The sequence below is a fragment of the Tyto alba genome, unplaced genomic scaffold (assembly GCF_018691265.1).
Source record: "Tyto alba isolate M040663 unplaced genomic scaffold, T.alba_DEE_v4.0 Super-Scaffold_16, whole genome shotgun sequence".
Taxonomy (NCBI): Eukaryota; Metazoa; Chordata; class Aves; order Strigiformes; family Tytonidae; genus Tyto; species Tyto alba.
This window is the reverse complement of record NW_024881278.1, coordinates 20,659,049-20,673,077: the sequence shown is the minus strand read 5'-3', so window position 1 is coordinate 20,673,077 and position 14,029 is coordinate 20,659,049. Positions and strand designations below refer to the sequence as shown.

At 35.3% G+C, this 14,029-nt stretch overlaps 1 protein-coding gene across 5 annotated transcripts in view; it reads left to right on the top strand.

The window, feature by feature from the left end:
* SYT14 (synaptotagmin 14) overlaps window positions 1–14,029 on the top strand; it is an 87,390-nt gene that overhangs the window by 53,418 nt on the left and 19,943 nt on the right. For all 5 annotated transcript variants that reach the window (XM_032989544.2, XM_032989548.2, XM_032989547.2 and 2 more), the window contains 2 exons: window positions 8,061–8,329; window positions 10,091–10,540. In XM_032989544.2, the coding sequence (XP_032845435.2) occupies window positions 8,061–8,329; window positions 10,091–10,540 (719 nt within the window). The remainder of the gene's footprint in view (window positions 1–8,060; window positions 8,330–10,090; window positions 10,541–14,029) is intronic.

Below are 14,029 nucleotides of genomic sequence, written 5' to 3'. Positions count from 1 at the left end.
GTAGGTGGACAGAAAATTTAACCTGTGCCTTACTGAAATGGCTCATGGAGAATCATTGTAGTGCTTCTCTGTGTTAGTGACTCACTCTAGCCGAGTATCATTTGCACTCAAAATTGCTGTGAAAATAAGGCAAAGGAATCAAAGCAAGCTTCGTGTTCCGATTCTGGAAGCAGGTCTTGATGGAAAATATCTTTCCTGGTTCATTTTCACTAGTTAGAGTAGTAATAAATAAAGAGCTAAAATACTAGGAAACTTTACATGATTTTTTGAAAAAAATTACAAAATGCAGCTACCAAGGTGAAGCTGTTTTTAAGAAGCCATAAAGTTACTGTATTTTAAGTTGCAGAAAGAGTTTTCACTAAAGGAATTAGTTGTATCTTACTTAAAAGTATGGAAAGAAAAAAGGTTAAATTTTAATAGGTAAGGAACACATTTAAGTGCAGTATATACTGCCAAATGGATCTTGTTTATAGCATCAAATAAATAAGTATTGAGATCTTAGAGGGGATTTCTATATTGCATAGAACACTTGGGGTTTTTTTCTTTTATTTTGTCAAATAAAAAATAAACGTGCCTGAAATAAGCTGCGAAATTATTAAAATGTTCAAGAAAAGGACACACATAACACACTAATCTTGCTTTCTAATCACACTTTCTTTCTTCATTTGAGACCAAATAGAATGAGAGCAGGAACATTACAGGAATATTAGGTGGGTTACAGTATTTTACTGGGAATTGATTTTAGACCTCTGTGGGATCTGTATCACCTTTTCAGCACTTTATCCTGCTGTTCAACTCCTGTGCTTAATACTGCAGCTGAAGTAGTATTAAACTGGACTGGAATTTGAACAATATATTTTAAAGTGAAAACTGAACTCAAATGAAGTACAGCAATGACAGGAAAATATTTCCTAAGGCCACACCCAGCTGAGGGGATGCTAGTATGCACACACTGGTCAGAAATGGGGATTCTCAGGGGCCTGAGATGGTTTACAGTGGGTGGAGTTTTCAAGGCTGTTAAACTCTGAATTTCTGTTAAGCATCTGTAAATGCTGGCGAGATTAGCTGAATTTGGGTGAATTTTCACAGAGATGATAAAAGGCATTTCCTTGTCACCAAGACAGTCTTTAAGATTTCAAAGCTGGTTGTCAATCACCTTCACCAAGCAGGGCTACTAGTGTATCTTAAAGGGGGAAGGAAGGGAAGAAGAAGGAAGATTCTGCAAATTCATTTAACTTACTATCTTTTTGGAAGTGGTATTTTTCTAAAAATTTTGATAACTTGGAAAAAGTGAACAGTGAACAGAGATGCAAAGGAATGCCTTTTTTTATATAAATACCTCATTTATTAAGTTAGACAACATAGTGATCTGAAAAGTAGGGTAGAGGAAGGTTGAGTGCTTATAAATCCTGTAAAAATAAAACCAGCATCTAAATGGAACAGAAAGTAACTTTTTCTACCTAAGAAGTTGAATGAGCATACTTAGTATAAATGCTTTACCTAAGGAAATGTAATTATGGAAGGGAAGGCAAACAATTTTACAATTTCAGTTGTTAAAGATCACTGCTTCCAAAAATCTTTATAACAGGATATAGGCTCAGAAAATAAGAGTTTTTGAAGACTCCTTTTAAAAGTAAAAAAAATAAACAAAGTCCAAGAAAACTTGAATTATTGATACTTGCATCAACAAGAGATTAAAATCCTGAACCAATAGGTTTAAGGAATATTTAGATGTATTTTGGTCAGCTGGAAAGTATAAATACAGTATCAGGTAGCAGAACTCCTTTCTATTCAAATTAATAGAAATACTGTATAAGAAATCAGAGAATGATACTTAAATTGAAAGAAAATGAATTCGAGAGATGCTAATGTATAATTTTCATTGAAAGACGACCAAAATATTTGGGGAAGGAAACAAAGGAATGTCTTTGACAGTTAGCTCAATATAATGCTTTAATAATGTATTTGTAGTTTAAATGTTATAATTTGGGCTAATTTTGGAAAGAGATAGGTTGGAAATTTTCACCACTGAAGTACTTTTCTGTATTGCTCTGTAAAACAGACCGTAAATTCTTACAAATCATAAGTGCTCTAATCACTGCAGAAAAGAGCAAATTTCATTTGTTGGCAAACAGAACCAAGCTGTAGTTCTTCAGGCTCATGATGTAAATAGACAAATAATTTTTTAAAAATTACTATGGGAGTATCAGTAACTTCATTTGGTCTTAGGCATTTCCTGAGGAAGAAAATTGAAGCTTTAAGGACTGTATATAAAGATAAATCAGTAATTTGGAGTAGTTTTATTAAAAAAAAAACAAAAGATAACCTTTTTATTACATGAATAATCAGTAGAATTAGCCTTGGAAGATGAGGAAAATGCAGTGCTAAGAAATTCACGTGACATCAGATGTAAATGGAAGCAATGCTGTTTTGATTTCCACAAGTCTGGGATTAAGCTCATAGTGTATGGAATTTTCAAAATATTAAGAGAAAAGGTTAATATTTTTTTTGTTGAAAAAAGCCACTCCAAACAGATATGATTACTTTTCTTTTTTTACTGGTGAATTGCTTATTTGCAGTTCAACTGTGAATAAATGTCTAAAATGTGACAAATGCAAAAAGAAAGCTGACAGTTTTGTTGTTGGTTTTTTTTTTTTTTTTTTTTCCTTATTGTCCATAATGACCCTATACCACCCCTATATTCCCTTTTTTTCATTAGGCAAGACTTGTGCCATAATTCTTTGGGTAAAGAGATAGAATAGTGGAATTTATTTTATTATGAAATAATATGGTTTTTTTCTTCACAAAGATGCATATAAGCTTTTTATTTTAAAGGAAGGAGAGCCCCGAGGTTTCATTCAATATTTAATGTTTATATTTTATATTCCTCATAATGTGGGGTAATTCAGTCAACATAATATTTTTGGATGGTAGAAAAGTTCAAACATGAAAATTCCATTTGGACTGTCTGTGCTACATATCAGAAATCTCTAAGGGTACTTAATCATTCAGAATAAGAACAGTTTCTTTAATTTTTAAACACATATTTCATTTTATGTTTTATTTAAATTGTCTTAACATTTACATAGAACCCCTTGAAGGCTCGAAAACTTTAAATTTACGTTAAATTTTTAAAATAAATAATTATGAAGCATAGTGTATGTGGAGATATATTAGAGGAAGAAAAGGTACTGTTTGAGTATGAAGATATTCTGATAATTGCAAAATATGACTTGCAAAAATTATTAATTTATATAGTGATTATTTGTTTTAAAGGAACTGGAAACCAGATTACTGAAGAAGTTTTGTGATAATGCTGCCTCCCATAGTAGTATGAATATTTAAAGAAGTAATATATATGAGAAGCTCTAAGTTGCAAACGTGTAGTTAATTACCGCTTATGAGACAGGGGAATTAAAACCACAAGGATAGTTTCTTTTCCCGTGTGTTGAGTTGGATGTTCTTGGAATTACTCAGGAAATACGGGCTAAGGAAAGCTAGATTTGTGCTGCTGCTAACAACCTTTGGGAAAATTAATTAAGATAGCAAAATCTAGACATTGTAAACATGGAAAGGAACATCACCAGCTTCATGGTGAAATGTTGTACAGCCTAGCATGCTTCACAAGGGATCAGGACAGAGAGAAGAAATGAGGAGTACTGGAAGTAGAAAGGTAAAATAGGAATTGAAAACCTGAAGAAAAAACATTTCTTACAGTAGGCTCATGTATCTTTAAACAGTGATTCCACTCAGAAAAATGAAAATTTTGTGTATTTTCTCATAGTTGTCAATTGTATGTTCCAGGAATAATGCTCATTTTGGCCTAGGTTCCTCTGTCAGATTTTACTGACAGTCCCTTGAGTTTGATGTCAAGATAGGTATTATCTCCCCTTAGCTTTCAATCAGACCCCTGTACCTGGAATTTTTGAAATAAGATTAACCTTCATTGTTTAACAAACAGTACTAGAAAGAAGGTATTTATTTACTTCTGACTCCAATGTGCTAATGGTAGTTTACATGCTGTAATTTCCGAGTGTACCAGCAAAATGTTCATGTGTTTGTGTTTGTCAGGTATTTCTCTTACAGTTTTGGTTTCTTCAGCTGTTGAGCAAGGACTTTACTATTCCCACTATAGGTGTCTTTTCCCAGTCCACTAAAGAAGGAAGAAAATTTTAATTAAAGCAGTTAATCCTTAAAAGATTGATTATTCAAATCTGCCTATTGACAGCAATACACTGTGTTCTCCATTTAGAGTTTACTAAATATTTGTTTCTAAACAACTTAGTTTCACTCATGTTAGAGAATGCAGTTATTTCACGTACTTTGGGTGGAAAACTTGATGCGGGATCTTTCTTTCTATTTGTCTTTCCTCTGTTCTGGCATTTTCTGGCTGGTAGGAGCCTCAGGCTAAACCCGATTTGGCTTCTCTGTGATTACTTTTTTATTCCAGGTTTGCGATATATGTTGGCTTGTTTTTTACCCTGTCTAGTCCAAACTGCTATGGTAATTTAAAATTATTAATTTCATTGGGGGAATTGGCAAAATTGAATTTATGTGTGGTTTGAAAGCAGAAAGTTTCTTGGGAAGCTTGCATAGAAATGATGCAACAATTCTAGATTTTCACTAGCCATTTGCTTCTTAGGGGTAACTCTAGCAGATCTTATTAGCCACATTCAGTGGTCTTTGGAAGGTATTCTTTGGGATTGTCACAGTATGGAAGTATGCGCAAGTGTAACTGTGTCTAAGTTTACACCTTAAATGAAAGGTACAAGGTATGTTATAGACAGTGGTTCTACATGTAAATATGCAAGCATGCTTTCCTTTTAGCTCCAAATGGTTTTCTCCAATACAATGAGTGATAGGCCAGCATGCATTAGCAGTGTTTTTTTTTGTTTTAAACTTTGATACATATGCAAAATTTACTTGATGGGTTGATTAATGAAGTTACTTGCTACTTCTGTGTAATTTTTAAGGAAAATACCCACTATCAGATATTTAGTGTTGCTGTATTCACTTCTGACTGTGGTATCATTTGTCTTTGATATCATCAGTCATTAGAATGTCTTCATGTAAATAAAATTTTCAGTATTTTCAGAGAGCTGTAACATGAAATCATCATTTTATTGCACCATTTACTGTCAGGACAGTGAAATTAATTTAAAATGAGACTTTAAGAATTAATCTGAAAACTTTGATAACTTTTTATGTAGAGAAACCTTTTGTTTGAAACTAGTTTATACCTGTTTAGGCAGAGGTGTCCTTGGTGTCCTTAGGTTTTTAAACCCAGATATTTGTCTTAAGAATTTACATGCTATTTCTATTTGGTCAGCTAAGCTTTCAAAAATAAATAGTTAAAACCTGCCCCAGTGTTTTAGCTTTTTCTTAGTTTTTTGAGTCACAGCTGGTTAATAAGAATTTTCTTTTCTTCACTTCTTCCCCACCTACATTAAAAGTTCCTTTTCTGTCACACAGCCTGTGCAGTTTTCCCATAGGGACGTATAATGGAGTACATCAAAGTGAAAAAAATGAGTCACATAGTCATTTATTTACTCATGTAAGGCAATAATGGTGTTGATAGTTACCCGGACACACTTTTATTTCGTTAAGTTGTGGAAAAGCTGGGAGATAAAAAGTCTTCGCAGTCTTGACTACAAGTAAAAAGAAAGAAATTAAGTCATAGCTACATGGTAGTTACTGTCTCATTTAATGCCATTCGTTGCCTTTTAGTAACAAAGCACAGAAATGTTGTTGCTCTAAATTTGCTGAAATATTTAATTACATAAGCTATGAAAAGGAAATTCTGTTTTCATGGTATAGTCAAAGGGTATTATTATTATGATTAAAATATGTTTAGATTCTAAAATGATATCTATGTAGTTTCATGGGCACAAGTTATCTAATATTAAAAAAAAAAAAGAAAAAAAAAAAGAAAAAGTGCTTTCCCATATCTATGTTTTGCAAATAAAGCTTTCTCACTATTGCTGCATGACAATTTTAAGATTCTGACTGTTCCACTTGACTCTCTTTCATAGGTAAGGTTTTATGTGTATCTGCTAGACTGATGACTACATTTTGAGTATAAGATTCCCTGCCTGCTTTGTTTTCCTTTCCAGCCCTGTGGGACTGGAGTTTCAAGAGTTAGTGGCACTGGGTTAAATAACAGCAGAAGACCTTTTGCAGGAGTGCTGTAACAATCATTTGGAATTGCTCTGAATGGTAGGCTGGCTCTGATGGGTTTATCAGAGAAGAGAGGATTCCTGATAGTGGTATCACCTGGTAGGAGTGTTGTAATTACTCATTTGCCTTGGCTAAAGCTGAGATGAGTTCCATTAGGAGCCCAGTGAAATAGAAAAGAGCCCTGTATTCCCTGATTATCTTTGAGGCCTAGGTTTATCTGGGCAGTAGGTGGGCACCATAATGAGCTGTCCTGTCCCTGTCCTTCACGTACCCAGCTTTGGGGCTCTGCAGTGCACATTGGCTCCCTCCTAGCCAACATGTCTGGGTTTGCTTCCCATGGAGAGTGTGCACCAAAACCATAGTGGTTGGGGCTTACATCAAGTCTCAGATGCTGTGAAACATTCTAGCATGCCATTCAGATACAGCCCAGACTTCCAAAGGAAAGGAGAACAAAAGGGAACCTCACGCTAAGACTATTTCCCAAGAGAGCCATATTACTGTGTTTTTATCCTTGTTCCATAAAGGGTAACTCTCATGTGTACTCTGTCTGTTTATGTCGTATGTTGAGCAACTGGTAATTACCTTGGAAATAGTTAAAAGGTTGATGTACTTGGTGAGAATTTAGGACATAGGCAGGGCAATCCTGTATACAAAAAATTTGATGATGAAACTAAAATGTACCACCTTTGTCATGTGTGAAAGAAGGTCAGTTTCTTTCATAGATGAATCTGAAATCAAAGCTTATATTATTCTAATGTTAGTACTTTTATTAACTTCTTTGTTTGGTAGATTTTTCTATGAGTGAAAGTGGTATGTCTGACACCAGAAACACTGTTGCTTTGAAATTTTTGCAAATAAGTTAATTCTATGTGTGAAGGACATAAAAACATAAAAATCTTCATTAAACCTCCACAGATGATGTAAACAAAATGTGATACAGGTTTTTACCTATCCTTGGTATTCCTTTCATTTAAGCTACTGCACACCTTGCTGTCTTTTCCCAATTCTTGTCAACTGTGTAATGCTGTGTAGTAAAACATGAGATCAAAAATTGAAATGCAATTATCTGGAATTAACTTTCTATATCCATAGCCATGCATCGTGTTTATTGTCTGAGGAGGTGTATAACCACATTTCTATCTATCTATCTAGTGTGAGAAGCATAGATGGTCAGCATCAAGTATTCATCCAAAACACAAGATAGTTCACGATCCTTTTTGCACTGTCTTTAGTGACTGGATTTAGTGTCTAACTTGTAGACACCAGAAATGTACCCTTTAGCTGTCCTTAAAAAGTAATAAAGAATCTGAGACACTGCTTCACTTGTTAAATTCACCGGTGAGCAGGGTTCACTTGTGTGAAAAGGCTTGTATCTGCCTTTATTAGTACCTTTTTTGCCTTCAGAGTTTAATTTAATATCTCTGTGGGTGAGCAACTGCATGAGAGGCAATCAGAAGTTTGATATCATGGCTTCAGGGAGTGCATTTTGTTTCTTTAATTAGTCCACGTTGCACCTGCATAGCATCTGATTTATGATATCCAAAGGTTTTTGCAAGGTAAGCATCCCTGAAATTCAAGCCTAGAATTTTTGTCATGTCATATTTGTCCTATATTTATTTATAGGTGGTTTACACATTCCATTGTGACTATATCCTTAATACTTTGCTTCTATCTAAATCTCTTTCACCTGAGAGATCATTCATTTCCATTTTTAACAAATATTTTCCATTTGTATTTGTTATCTAATTTGAAATGTAAAGTAAAAAAATATATTTATAGATTTTAAAATAATCTGTTGAGATATTTAGACTTACCGTTTTCCACAGAACTGTTTCAACAGTAAATAATCAGAAAGTAAGTAAAAAATTTTCACTTATTCTCAGCGAACTGCATTCAGAGGATGAGGAGAACACCTCCGCTAGATGAACTGCAGCCACCTCCATACCAGGATGATAGTGGATCTCCTCATCTTTCATGTACGCCTTCTGAAGTTGGAGACAGTAAATGTGAATTTTCCCAGTGTAGCAACAGTCCAAGATGTTCATATAAGTGCCCAAGTGAAGGAAGCACGGGACATGAAATAGAAAGCTTTCATAACAAAGGATATGAAGAGGATGTACCAAGTGATAGCACAGCTGTGCTTAGTCCAGAGGTAAATGAAAACAGTTGAGTGTTCTGAAACATCATGCAGTGCAACCTTTTTAAAGTTTTTTTTATCTAAAGATCAGTGCATTGTTGCATGAACACTAATATTACAGCTCATTCATTTAAAAAAAAAATAGTCAGAAAATATAATTTTTCCAACAACCCAAATGAAGAAAAATATTCTGATAATGCTTTTCAAACTGAATAACCCATGTTGTAAAACATCTTTTATGATAAAAAATTACAATTATTTTTTTAAAGTATTGATGGTAATATAGAGATTTGTTCCACTTAATTTTCCTTTTTTTCTGCTATAAACTGTGATGATATTTGTTTTTACTATGAGGAAATCATCTTTTCTGACACGTTTCCTGTAAATAACCAGTTACTGCACTGACATCTATGGGTAAGTCTACGTTAGTGATGTCATGTGCAGAAGAGGCTTTTTTTTGGTACAAATTTGTCTTTTGTTTCTACCTGGAGTTTTGAGGTGCATATTAGGGTTCAGTCCTGATGTGCCAACAACAGCTGTTTCTGTTTTAGTAGACCTCTTGGTAACTTGATGTTGTATACCTGGGGTGTTGGTGCATCATCTGGAAGGCCCAGGTGTAAGGTCCTCCAGTAGCTAGCTGGCTACATGTACCTGATGATGAACTAGGACCACAGTCTGTATGAAGTTCATTGCTGCTAAAGACATAGTGTGTACATATGGTCCTCAAACTGTAACAGATTGCAGCCAATCTAATCCTAGTTCTTCCCATTTTGTGTCACACCAGTCATTAATGTAAGCATACTCAATAAGAACGGAGAATACTGCCAACTTTTTTTATAGCCACTCAACAACTTGAAGAATGAAGCTTTCAGAGGAATGAATTCCCATATCTATGTAGCAACCACTTTAAAATAAGAACATAACATTTTTTAATCCAGAAGGCTTTATTATGGCATCTATTCGTTTACATGAACAAGCGTATCTTTGATAATATGAAAATACAGGGGAAATACATTTGGTTTACATACTTGGAATAATTTATTATATGAACAGTAGGTTGACCTGTACTTATAAATATTTTATGTTTCAGTATCACTGTCAAGCTAGCTGTTGCAACAATATAGAGGATCAATATTTTGTTCAAAGTTTGAAGTGACAGTAAACAAAATTAAGTTTAAAATACAGCTTTAGGACTGATGCTGTTTACAGAAGGTTCAGAAGGTGTGTTCAAAACAGATGCTTTTTACACAGTTCCAGTAAACTTACAGCAACAAAGCCATGATTAATTTTTGGTACATTCGTAGAACACTTGTGGACTGCAACAAGAGCTGAATGTGTATGTATGTGTTACAACACCTGTATTTTTTGCTGGCATCTCACCATGCTTTCAAATACTGTCTGGCTCTTAAAGCACTGTGATATGTTAACTTAAAAAAGTGTGTATACTCGCACTGAAACACAAGGTAGTTCTGTCTCATAACAAATATATATACATTTTAATGTGGGGCACAAAAGACTAGATCATAAATACAGCCTAATTGAATCTGAGCTCTGATTGGCTCCTGGCTTTTGGTTGTACTGGCTGGGTAAAGTCTTCTGATTTCTTCTTGGCTGCTAGTTGGCCATCTCCTTGGGGTTTCAGTACTTATTACCTTGTTTATGAAATGAATAAAAAGATCATAGCCCCTTCATATTGCTTAGAGAAAGCCATATATTTCCATGCTAGATTTAATAATAGAATACAATAAATAAATAGCTTTTTTTCTTCTTCTTCAGGATATGTCAGCTCGAGGATCATCTTCACAGCTTCCTAAACCTTTTGATCCTGAGCCAGTAGCTAAATATGGCACACTGGATGTGACTTTTGACTATGACTCACAGGAACAGAAGCTTTTGGTGACAGTGACAGCTGTCACAGACATTCCCACATACAGCAGGACAGGTGGAAGCTCGTGGCAAGTACACCTAGTTCTTCTCCCTATAAAGAAGCAGAAAGCAAAAACCAGCATCCAGCGGGGACCGTGCCCTGTCTTCACAGAGACATTCAAATTTAATCATGTTGAGTCTGAGATGATTGGGAATTACGCAGTTCGCTTTAGACTGTACAGTGTACGTCGCATGAAAAAAGAGAGGATTGTGGGAGAAAAGATTTTTTACTTAACAAAGTTGAATCTTCAAGGGAAGATGTCAGTGCCAGTGATACTGGAACCTTCTTACAGTCTGTCTGTGAGTATTAAATGAGGCAGAATAAGAATGCCGTGATATACAGTGTCCTGAATTTTGTAAGAACAGTGTGTATATTTATAGAGTCATCACATCCACTCAGTTTTTTCAAGTCATAGCACTGTATTAGCACAACAATAATTTCCTTAGAGCCTCTGTAAGTGCATTCACTTTCCACCTGCAAAAGCTGCCCATATTTTTCCTTTTCATTAGTTGGAAATTTCCAGTCTATAAATAGGGATATAGTGGTGAATGTATGCATATATATGTACATGCAAATACATATATATGTATTTAATAGTATAATCTATACTCCACTACCCACAGTATTTCACTTCAAAAAAAAAAAAAAAAAAAGGTGGAAAAAAGCTCTACTAACAAGTGCCTTCCATCTGTTACAATTAAATCTTGATTGCAAAAGATATTTTCCTTTCAAGAAAGAAGGGTAAGAGAGAGGAATTTTGAGAGCACAAAGTCATTTTTAATCACCTGAGATTAGAACCTAGTAAATAATTGATTTCTGGTTCCGTCTGAAGTGAAAAATAGTGTGAAAAGTAGTTCAAACTGAAAAAAATTTCTGTTTGCTGGAAAGAAGCTACCTATCTGATGAACAAAATTTTTTGCCCCCAAAATAATTTAATGCTTTTAATAAAGCAAAGCAACTTTAATTAAGTATAAAATTAGGTATCACTGTTAAAAAACACAGGAAATCAGTGTACGGGCAGTCATCAGCATCTCCTTTTTCTTTTTTATAAATATATAAGTATGCTTTTGCCCAGAAAGAGAATGCTTGTGCTGTTGTGGTCAAGGCTTCCCAGGCTAGGAGTGCTTGAATGTTCATTGCTTAAGAGCTGCATATATGCTAAATAACGGACTTTTGGGGGAAAGAGAAGGTGATTTACAAAGGGCATCCTTATTTGGACATTGTATGCATGTTGTAGGGTTTTTTTTAAACTATCAATAAAAGAAATAGAGGAGGAGAAGGCAAAGAAAGGAAAGGATTTTATCAGGTGAAACAGTGCAGTTAATTTGTTCTGCATTTTCAAAAAAAAGTTCGGATCAATTGAAATGGCATTTCTGTTTGTTGTGGTTTGGGCCTGATAGGCAACCAACCACTGCAGCTAATCACCCTCCCTTCCTCCTCCCCACCTGGGAATGGGGGAGGGGATTAGAGGGGAGAAGGGAGACTCGCAGGCTGAGATAAGAACAGTTTAATAATGGCAATAAAACGAGAACAATAACGATGATGGGGGGAAAACAAAAAGAATATATAAACAGGCAATGTACAGCGTAATTGCTCACCACCCACTAACCAATCCCCAGCCCATTCCCAGCCAGCGACCCCGAGATACCAAGATCCCACAATCGCAATCCCGGAAGCGAGAGAGAGAGAGAGGGAGCCCCTTCCCAACCACCCCTCCTCTATACAGTGAGCATGACGTTCCATGATATGGAATATTTCACTGGCCAGTTAGGGTCAGGTGCTCTGGCCGTGCTCCTTCCCTGTGCCCTTGCACACGGGCAGGACATGGGGAGTCGGAGAGTCCTTGAAGTCCCGGTAGCAGCTGAAAACATCAGTGTGCTATCAGCATTCTTCTCATGCCAAACCCAAAGCTAAATCCAAAACACAGCACTCATCTAGTCCCTGAAAAGGAATATTAACTCTATTTCAGCCCAAACTAAGACACTGTTGAACATGAGTATTACAAGAGGCACTCAAAATGCCACTGTATTTAATGACTAAAAATATATTAATTAGAATTAGTAAAATCTGAGGCTAAAACTTGGGTCTGCTGGAGGATCAATTGGCAATAGAACAGTTTTTTAATGATTTCTTAAGAAGTACAAATCAGTCTATTCCAAGGATGAAGTGGCTTACCTACCTAGTGTGAACTTCCCTAATGCAGAGTTTGCTAGTTTCACAGCTGGGAAAAAAAGCACCCCATGAAACAAAACATTGAATATTCTAAATGTACTTGCTAAATTTGTGTGTGTTTTCAGTAGGTTCTTGTATAAAACTTACCAGTGTCTGTGAAAGAGGCCAATGAATGGGCCAGGCTGTTGACTGATTGGTATATCCCCTATGTGCGTTGTTTATTCTTCTGTATTATTTTTCTTGAGCTTTTGTGGCAAGGAGAGTAAAAACAAAAGCAGAAGGCATGAAAAATCAGAAGATTGCTATTTATTTTCTGTGGTGGTAAGTGATGCCATGTCTGCATTTCTCTCCTCATTTTTGGGGGGAAGGAACAAGAATAAGGAATATTGGTAGCAAGTGAAGGGTTCTTCAGAGTTTGTTGCTGTGATGGGGTTTAGGCAGATGTATCATAGTCCTGCCTGTTGCTGGAAAGGAACCTTCATAGTCTTGATAGCTTGAATGAGGAACTATGGTTTTTTGGAGTTGTGCAAATCCGGTTTTAAATGTTTAGAAATTCATTCACATCTGAGTTTGTAGGTAATTTTCAATTATTATTTATAGCCTATAATAATATTTTTTCAGCAAGCAGATTTATTACAGGATTTAGTATGTAGTTATTTTGCAAGACTGTTAAAATTTATTGTGTTTTTAGGATGTATGACTGGAATTGGGGTGCATCCTGGGTCACTTGAGCTCAAGCCCTTGTTATTGCAAACAGCCATGTTATCCTGAACATGAATTTGTGAATATTCATCTGAAAACATCAGATGGTTCCATTTTCAACCTGAATTTCTTCATGGCCAATTTATTACCATTTTTTCTTATGCTAGCGTCATCCTTGAGCTTAATTAGTTCTTACCCTTCTCAGGTGTTTGCCTCTGGGTCTATTTATACGCATTGGTTTTACTCCTCTACTGTCCTTCTACTAGAATAAAACAGCAACAATCTTTAGGTCCAACTAATCATAAGTGCCAGGCAGGAGTTACTTAACAAGAGAAGGTAAGTGTTGTTTCAATTTGGAGAGATCCAGTTGTTCAGGGATATTTGTAATTATAAAATCCATTATGAGGTACATTGTAAATTCTGAATTAAATTTGCCACCTTCAATTGCAGAGTGTTTTGTTGCTGAGAAGTGTTTATATTTGACAGCTTTTTTACAAAGATATTTCTTGGACCTGTGACAGTTGTCCTGTTTTTTTCCACTGCTTCTCATTATATGGATTTTATATATTAAATATACCTTCTGTCACTGAAACTTCCTAATCCATTGAAATTTCCTAATCTGTTGAAACATCTATGCTAATCTCTGCAGAAATATATTTTATTTGCTTCTGACTGTGCCTGATATTATATGAATGTATTTTATTAACTAATAATCTGTCTTCTGATTGTGTAAGAATACTTTGTATCCTGTGGAGTTTAGTATTTTTTCAGTTATACCTTAAAGCTGTTCACAAGGGTAGACCAGCAAGTTGGGTGCCTTTCAAACATAGTGGCATACTCACATGAGTGGGGCCAGTAACTCTCTGGTTATTGTTAAAATGTGGACAAGTGCATGTCGTGGTGAGTACATGATA